The 8,745-nt window shown below is 43.9% G+C and overlaps 1 protein-coding gene across 1 annotated transcript in view; it reads right to left on the bottom strand.

Moving 5' to 3' along the window:
• Positions 1-223: 223 nt before the first annotated feature.
• The window catches only part of EFCAB5 (EF-hand calcium binding domain 5), a 52,670-nt gene continuing 44,148 nt past the window's right edge, over positions 224-8,745 (bottom strand). Inside the window, exons 17-21 of the mRNA XM_088138745.1 lie at positions 4,397-4,503; positions 2,888-3,141; positions 2,137-2,369; positions 1,247-1,343; positions 224-961 (exon numbers count right to left, since the gene is read on the bottom strand). Of these exons, the coding sequence (XP_087994871.1) occupies positions 747-961; positions 1,247-1,343; positions 2,137-2,369; positions 2,888-3,141; positions 4,397-4,503 (906 nt within the window). The 3' untranslated portion in view covers positions 224-746. The remainder of the gene's footprint in view (positions 962-1,246; positions 1,344-2,136; positions 2,370-2,887; positions 3,142-4,396; positions 4,504-8,745) is intronic.

Below are 8,745 nucleotides of genomic sequence, written 5' to 3'. Positions count from 1 at the left end.
TTTCATTAAAGTACGCTGTTTGTTTTGAGTTGCTTGACAGCAAATTCCAAACCGTCAGAGGCTTTTCTGTATCAGTAGATTGCAAGCCTTGCTCCTGGGACTATCATTCCAGCCTCTCTCCCCTCCCCTGCCCTCTTCCAAATATTAACTCGCTGTCATTGAAGCGTCAGATAATCAAAGGACCACAAGTCGTAATAACACTGTAATGCATTTATCAGGGGACCTTAAAAGCAGCCTGTCATCTCAAATTACAAAATGTTTGCTAGATAAGACATTGTCTTTTGTCAGAATGGGAAAAACAGTTTTAATTTCCCTGAATTTTATTAAAAAAGATTCTGCAAAAGATAGCATCGTGCACCAGGACGCTGAATGGTGCTGCCATCTTAGGCACTAGCCAATAGGAAAACTTTTTAATGCCTTCGAGGTGTGATTTCCTCCGGGACGAACCGAAAGGCCCCCCCTTCTCCCTCTCCACCCTCTCACCCTCAAAGCGGATTCTCAAAAGCTGCTGCAGAGAGAAAAGCTTTTGTGAAGTGCCCATTTTAATTCCGACATTTGTGGATTGCACGAACCCAACAGACAGCTGGTTTTTCATCTCCTTCCCGTGTCACTGCAATTCTCTCTCCCCCTGTTCAAAGCCAACCTGAACGTTTCTGAACTATAGGCAAGAACTATCATTCCCACCTTGGAAATGATGCATGCTTAACAAATACTATTAACAAGGGCCTGCAACTGAGGTCGCACAGTTAGGCCGAAGAGGTGGTCCGGATGGTTGAAATCTGCGATGACCGGAGCGACTGGGAGAAGGTGGGCGTGAGCAATGCCGAAGACGAACCGGTCGTGCTCTTGTGGTGCTGAAGTTTCTTGGCCATTTCGATCAACGACAGGCAGACACACACCCAGTCGTAAAGGTACTCTAACGGAGCCGAGCTGAGCCTCCACACGGCTCTCCTGCGTGCACCTAGTTGTTTTTTAAAACACACACACACACGTGTCCCAGATTAGCTATATTTCCCAGTTCCTCCATTGCAAAGGCTGATGAGGATGTTGTGGGGCAAAGGTGGCTCCTAAGAAGAATCGACAGATGCCCAGATGGTTCCACAAGGACGCTTGCATCCCACCCAGTCAGTTCCTCATTAATTGCAAACCGGGATAGCCGCTGTAGTGAGCTTTGCAGACTTTGGGGCACCCCTGTGTATAAATGTGTGCACTGAATTGGCCCCCACGTTGGGTTTCTTACTGTTACCTTGGAGACACTGGGACAGAACTTCTGGTCGAATCTCCACGTACGAAGCCGTGGGATCAAAGTAGCAAATGTTTTCAATAAGTTCTCCATCAAGTTTCTGTGGTACCAAAAGCAAAAACAGAAGAGGTCAGGATAAAAGACAGAGGCTGCAAAGCAGATACTTCTCTGCAAATTGGGAGGCAAGGTGAGGAAAGAAAGGACAGCAGATCCCAGTTCTGCTCTCAGGGGGCATGTTGGTGTCACTCTGACACAGAACCTGGTTTCCAGAAAGACAGCGGAGCTCATCTGGTGCAGCAAAATCTTGGCACCCTAGACTAACAAAGGCATCCAACTGACCAGAGACACATCTGATGAAGATGGTTCAGTCAGGGGTGTCCACAGGATGTGGTCAGAAAAGTCAAAATGATGACCACGGCAGTGCCATTGAAGCTGCGTCTGTTTTTCGTGCATGTTGCTGAACTCACCAACTTTCTCCCTTTGTATGGTTATATACAGGGGATTCGTTTTAGAAGCCCTGCAGGTCCTGGCACTCAAGAATTCATGTACAGTAACGTAAGCTCTGTATCTCTCTGCTCTGAGAACTCATGGGAAGGGGGACGGTACAGACCGTTCTGACAGACTCAGCTGATACCAACTACTTGAGTCAGATGAAAAACACAAAACAAAGAAATGGGGCAGGGCAGGTCACACTTTCCATTTCTAAAATCATCTTTTTTCTGAGAAGCAACGTAGGTAGAAAGTTTGATCTATTTTCTCTGTCCTCCCTTTCCCCCAAGATTTCTTCTCAGCTTTGAATATCTTCTTTGACTCTCTGCCAATGCTCAGGGATCCTGCAGGGTCCCCCAGACACCCCTGTTTTCTTCCTTGTTCATTGGCTGTGTGTTCCTCACCTGTAGGCACAAGTTCCAGTTCTCCACCTCCTCTGTGCCAGCCCACTGCGGGTACAAAACGAGCAACACGCATTTCAAGATGGTGTGTATGAGGGCTGGAGGTTGTTCCAAGGATCTGATATCGCCAAAGGATGTCCAGGGGTCAAGATTCCAGATGCAGTTTTGCAGGTCCTGCAGCATGAAGCGGTAGAAGAGGACCCCTCCGCGTCTCCAGTCCCCAACATATTCAGCCTCTGCAATGATAAACCAGGATTTTAAAGAAGGCTTTTCTGAGTCTTCAAGTGAAGGCTTTATGGTGGTACAGGCACACATAGAAACAGAAAGCAAAGCTTCCCCAGACAAACTTCTGCCTTTTAAGGGAAGTCAGAGAAAATGCAATGCTCCACAAATACAATTATTCCAGAAATGGAAAACTGTGGAGCAAATACTGAACAACAGAGAGAAATGGCTCTATCTATGTACCCCAAGAACAAAGGAATTAAATAGAGCATCTGGAGAACTACTCATGTCAGGCATAAACTTTGAATCGTCTTATTTTTATTTTTGCTGGTAAGAAATATATAGAGAATAAATGATTAGAGATTGTTTCAACATGAGCAGGAGTAAGGCAAGGATGGGTAATGTCCCCGTCTTGCTTAATATATTATGGACAAAGGTATGTTTGTGGTGATGTTAAAAGTGTGCTGAACAGCAATGTGAATGTGTGCATATTTTTGTATGGTGATTATTCTCCACATAACATGCCCCATACCCAAGACGAAGTATGGTCCCAGATCTCCAGAATCCTCTTTCAGTATCTCATGAGTGGCACCTTGCATCATCTTCAGCATCTTCTGCAGGTCCTTGTGTGCACAAGGCGGCAGCCGTTGCCTGTCTCCAAGGTTGAGGTCCAGCACCCCAATGGCTTCACCGACCGGATTCCTCAATGGAACTGCAACATGATGTTCTCCATAGATGCTTTCAGTAACCACCAGAGCACAGTCTATGCACTTGAACAGATAACTTCTAAAACAAAAAGCAATTTAAGACTATGATGGAGTTTGCACACTGGTGTATTGATGGGTTCACACAGCACATTAGGCCAAAAGTTGTAAGCAGAGAATGGAAGGGTTGGAAGGACCCTGGAGGTCATCTAATCCAACCCCCTGCCCCTTCCACTGCAGCATCCCCCCAACGAAGAGCCATCCAGCCTCTGTTTAACCACCTCCAGGGAAGGAGAGTCCACCAATTCACAAGGAAGTCTCTCCCTTATCCTTAGGAAATATCTCCTGATCATGGGACCATTGAACATAAGGGTTGGTGGGGACCAACATCTAGTCCAAACAAACCATGACATGTGAACCCAGCCATCATCACAGATTTAGCTCCTGTTTTCTTATGATTGTCAACAGTCTCTGTGTTCAGTCCAAGAGCCAGCTGCTTGAGAAATGTGAAGCGGAAACCAGTAGGGCTGTTGCAACCTAGGATCCCATGCTTGCTTGGGCAGCACAGATGCTAAATCGGAAGCTAGCAATCTCTTTCTCTTCCACAGCCTTGCAACCACTTGAGTTTCACTCCCTCTGAAGAAAATATCAGGTCAGTGGAGTTGGGGGACTCATCTGTTGCAAATCTCAGGGGGCTTGGCCAGCATGAGACCGAGGACAATAAATGCTTTTCTCCAGAACTGAATGTAAAACAGAAATGATCAAAGGAAGGCGGAGGATTTCTCAGCCAAGCTCAATCGCTGCGAAAGCTTCTTTGATCAGGTAAGCCCATGGAGGCTTCCAATGAAAGCCAAATGAATCAAGATTGTAGCAGGAACATGGTGTGCTTTAAATGAGAAGAATGTCATTTCTCCAAAAGCGACTTGAGAGCTGTGCTCTGTTCAAGCCACAGCAGCTGCAGCTGAGCAAGCGGGTGTAAGCCGGTGATGTGAAATGAACGCACTTTAGGCCAAAGACGAGAAGGCCATCCGAAGCACATCCCCTAGGCAATGATGGAAGGGAGAAATGCCCCCTCATCCATGCAAGGTTGCATCTGCCTTCACTGGCCACAAGAGTCCCAGGCCAAGAGCTGTGTCCAGCTTGTAGCAGAGCTTTCTACCAGTAACCCAGCGGCACCGTATCTCCATCCCTCTTCAAGCGTGAGCCTGTAAATCAGGGTTCCTCAACCTCAGCAACTTTAAGATGGGTGGACTTCAACTCCCAGAATTCCCCAGTCCACCCATCTTAAAGTTGCTGAGGTTGAGGAACCCTGCTGTAATTGACACTCCCCAGCTTACTTGAAGGTATCTTCTTTCCTGCTGAGTGTAGGCGCTGGTGGTTCACTGACTTTCAGCTCCCCCTTTAAATCTGAAGCCATGGCTTTGCGCAAGGTATAGTCCTGCATCTAGAAAAAAGAAGAGGAAAGAAGAGACTGCATGTGTCTCCTGGAAGTGAGCTGTGACCACAGAAGGTGGGCTGCCAAAGGGGTCTCTAGATAAAGTTTGAAGCTGCACAGAAAAGCGTGAGCAGATTTGGGGCAAAGTTGAGCTTTGGTTGCCCGCATGGCACACTGGCCAAAGGGTGCCCGAATAGACCAGTGCAGTCCCTCCTGTTCGCCGGAAGAGCTGCAGGTGACAGAGGTGCCACTTAAATTGGCAACATGGTCTTTACCTTCTCTATCTCACTAAAAAGTGTTATGTGAAAGCCTTCGCTGTCCAAAGCCATAGTAAGTGTTGGAGGGCAATATCTATGAGCCCATCTGGTGATGGCTGTGGCATGTAGAAGAAAGCAATTTGGAATGTAATGGTAAAGATTAACTGATGTTTTAAAATGAAATTCTATTTTACTGCTGTATTACCACCTGAAACCTGCCTTAGAGTCCACGAAGTTGAGGTGCTAGATAAATTGCACTGATCAATTTATTTATTTAATTCATAGGCCGTCCATCTCAAATACATGGGCAGCTAACAATGATTAAAAATGAAATAAAAGCATTATAAGGAAGGAAGGAAGGAAGGAAGGAAGGAAGGAAGGAAGGAAGGAAGGAAGGAAGGAAGGAAGGAAGGAAGGAAGGGAAGAAAGAAAAAAAGATTGGTTGTGGATCTGCAAAGCTAAGAGAAAGGGGAAGGATGTAATAGGTCTGAATGGAGGTGGGCTGATCTTGAGCTAGAGAATACTAGCAGAGATTGAAGCCAGAAGTTTAATTATGAATGAAAAGGCTAAAGTGTAGGTCTGAATTGGTGTCATCTGAACTGGTGTGGATGGATATGAAAGTAGGAATCCATGGATGGTGATAGCTGCATGTTTCACGCCGGTGAATGGTGGTAATAGAAGAATCAGAGGGGAGTTTGGGGAAGAATTCTGTAACCTTCTGAATACAGGAGATCAAGGGGAAAACATTATTCCACCTGGTGATATCAATGAATGGGGGGAAAGGAGATGAGAGAAACCACTGAAGACATTACCTAGTTGGTTAATGAAATGTCTGCAAGAAAACAACCAAACTCAGGGAACCCCAAGGACTCTTACGTACAAAAAACATATTGTAACTTGTGTGGAAATGGCAGCAGTATACTGAAGAGTGCAACAAGTGGTATAAATTGTGACACCCCTAAAAAATAGAGCTTCCATTGCCACCTTGACTTTTTTGACCATACCTTGATGTTAATTGAAGGTTGGTCATTAAATGAGATAAGAGTGGCATATAATGGAAGTAAATGTGTGTGACAACAAGTGGAGTGCTTAGTGAATGGTACAACCCTGAGCAGGGAATCCGACAAGGTCGTGCGATATCCTTTTGATTGTTTGATGGACTTATGGATAAATGCGTGAGTTTAAGAAATGCTTGTGATGACATGTCGCTTGTGGATGTGAATGTGTACTATGTTATGCAGACCACACTGTGTTGGTGGCTGAGAACATGACAACATACAGCTAAGATGAAGAACATATCTTGCAATGAGGAATGTCGATCTCAAAATTAATGTATAAGACCAAAGTAGTTGTGTTTGGCAGGGAAAATGAAGTGAATGGTTGCATGGTTGGCAAAAAAAGTTAAAAATTTTAACTATGATGAATATTGAACCTTGGTAGAGTATTCATCTAGTTAAACTAAAGACAGGGAAACACATAGAGAAAGTTTAAGATGTGTAAACAGTTGTGATAAGGTAGTTGGTAGAATGGTGTTGGTGTAAACTACTGTTTCTCAAGCTTGGGCAACTCTAAGATCTATGGACTTCAACTCCTAGAATTCTCCAGCCAGCTGTGTTGGCTGGGGAATTCTAGGAGTTGAAGTCCATGCATCTTAAAGTTGCCATGGTTGAGAAACACTGCACTAGAGTATAAGAGGAGGGGAACTGATGCCAGTTCCTTATAATTTTACCCCACTGGCTTTGGTTCTGCCCGCTGGGGCAAGAGAAAATAAGTCCACTCTTTCTTCTGTGGGGTCCTCTTCAAATATTGGAAGATGGTTGCTATATCTACTTTCAGTTGCCTCTTCTGTAGCCTAAACATGCCCAGATCCTTTAATCAATCCTCCCAAGCCCTTTGCATTTGAAATATTCATGGATTATGTTCACACCCATTGTTTTGACCCCAGTTTGTTAAATAAACCATAATGTTATGGATTCATTAATGCTAAGCCACAGAGCAGGGTGGGGTTCATTCCATGGCTGAAGCCAAAACCGAGTGATGCAGTTGATGGCTCAGTTTGATGTCCAAATCAAGTCATGGGCATTCTGCTCCCATTTTGTTTGTGGGATTAATGGATGTTCAGACTTGAGGCTGGAGCTGGGGGGGGGGGGCAGCAACCTGTCCCATCCAGAAAGAGTTGCTAAGATTGAGAAACACTGGTGTAAATTAATATTAGCTATCCTGTATTTCCTTTTCTTTTTTCTCATCTCATCCCTTTCATGACTTGGACTTATTTTTCTTGCACGGTTCTCCCTTTCTCTGTTTACATAATGTGTTTCCCCCAAAGGGAATAGAGCGATGGGAATCTATGTATCTATGGAAACATTTGCAATAGGACCGTTTGAAAATCAGAAAACAGTTCAGCCGTAGGTATTTCATTGTTATTATCTGTCTTGCGGTTTTAATTATTGCATTTATTACAAACTGCCTGGTTTTGTGTCATTGGGGCATAGAAATTCTGTAAAACACACACTTTTCAGTGAAGCTCTCACGCGTTTAATTATGTTGCAAATGTTATAGGTCTATATAAGGTCTATTTATATTGCACCCCTAATAGATAAATTCCCAAGGAGACCAGACAGATTTTATCTGAACGATCTTCTCCAGAATTTACAACCTGCTATTACCTGTGTCATTGTAATGAATATAAAGCAAAGATGGCTAAAGAAGTAATTGGTTTAAGAAGTTCATTTTTACTTTTATTTTTTATTCTTATTTTTACTTTTAATATCACTTTTGGATCAATATGTCTTAATTAATAAGCTGCTAGGGGTATATTTTCATAGTTTATAGTTTTTAAATGTGTTATTACTTGGGTAATTAATGTATTAATATGGTTACAGAGGAGTGAATGTAATATTATTATGTGATCTGTCTTTTAGTACATTATTTTATCAATGTTTTACTCCGTCATTGTTCTCTTAAATTTGCTGGTCATTGACGGAATAAAGTCATGTTCTTTTGGTGAGGCTCTGAATCTCTCTAGCCCTGTCTTGGTTCCTCTGACCAACGGCAGATTGCTGGATCTCAGCCTGCCAGAAAAAAGGAAAGTTTCTGTGTGCGCGCACATGTGTGTATGTGTGTGTGAGAGAGATTTCCCTTCCTATCTACTTGCTTTGTTTAACATCAGATGGGAGGGACTGAACCTGGTGGAAATACCCCTCCTTTACTCTCCAGCAAGATGCTCTGGATTGGGAGGATCAGAAAACACTCGAGTTGGATTTTACTCATTAATTTAATAATTTGATATGGCTGTCCATCTCATATACGTGACTCTGGATGACTAACAATTACGGTAAAAACGAAAGAAAAACAGAGGAAAAGCAACCAAAATTAAAAAAACAAAACAACATAAACAGCATCAAATAACTGGGAGCGAGCACTGAAGAGGTTACCTAGTTGGGTAATGAAACGTCTGCAGGAAAACAACCGAGCTCAGAGGACCCCAAGGACTCCACAGCATAAAATTATGTTGGCTATTAACTAATTTCTATGTTTGTTGGGACGGCGAGCAGAAAACAAGGCCACAATTTCTTAGCCAGTTCTTAGCTGTCAACGTTCAGTTGGACAAGAATGGCCTAACCCAGTGTTTCTCGACCTTGGGAACCTGAAGATGGGTGGACTTCAACTCCCAGAATTCCCCAGCCAGTGCTGTGCTGGCTGGGGAATTCTGGGAGTTGAAGTCCACCCATCTTCAGGTTCCCAAGGTCGAGAAACACTGGCCTAACCATTACATTTAACCTTTGGAATAAGAGCCTTGGTAAAAAACCAAGGTTATCGTTCCCTGCTGCGAGCCCCATAGCAGAGTTGAAAATGGACTTGAAAGATGTTTGGAAAGAGCTCCTTTATTTATCCTACCCACAACCTGACCAGCCTGGCATTCACGGAAAGCCCTCGGGAAGGAGAATTTCAGCTTTCCTCCGCTCGGAGTTTTTAACGGAGCATACGCTCCATC

This window comes from Python bivittatus, unplaced genomic scaffold (genome assembly GCF_059951505.1).
Source record: "Python bivittatus isolate LINGU-HERP-01145 unplaced genomic scaffold, Pbiv_v1 ctg000240_np1212, whole genome shotgun sequence".
NCBI lineage: Eukaryota > Metazoa > Chordata > Lepidosauria > Squamata > Pythonidae > Python > Python bivittatus.
The sequence above is the reverse complement of the archived record's forward strand: the minus strand, read 5'-3'. Positions and strand labels throughout refer to the sequence as shown.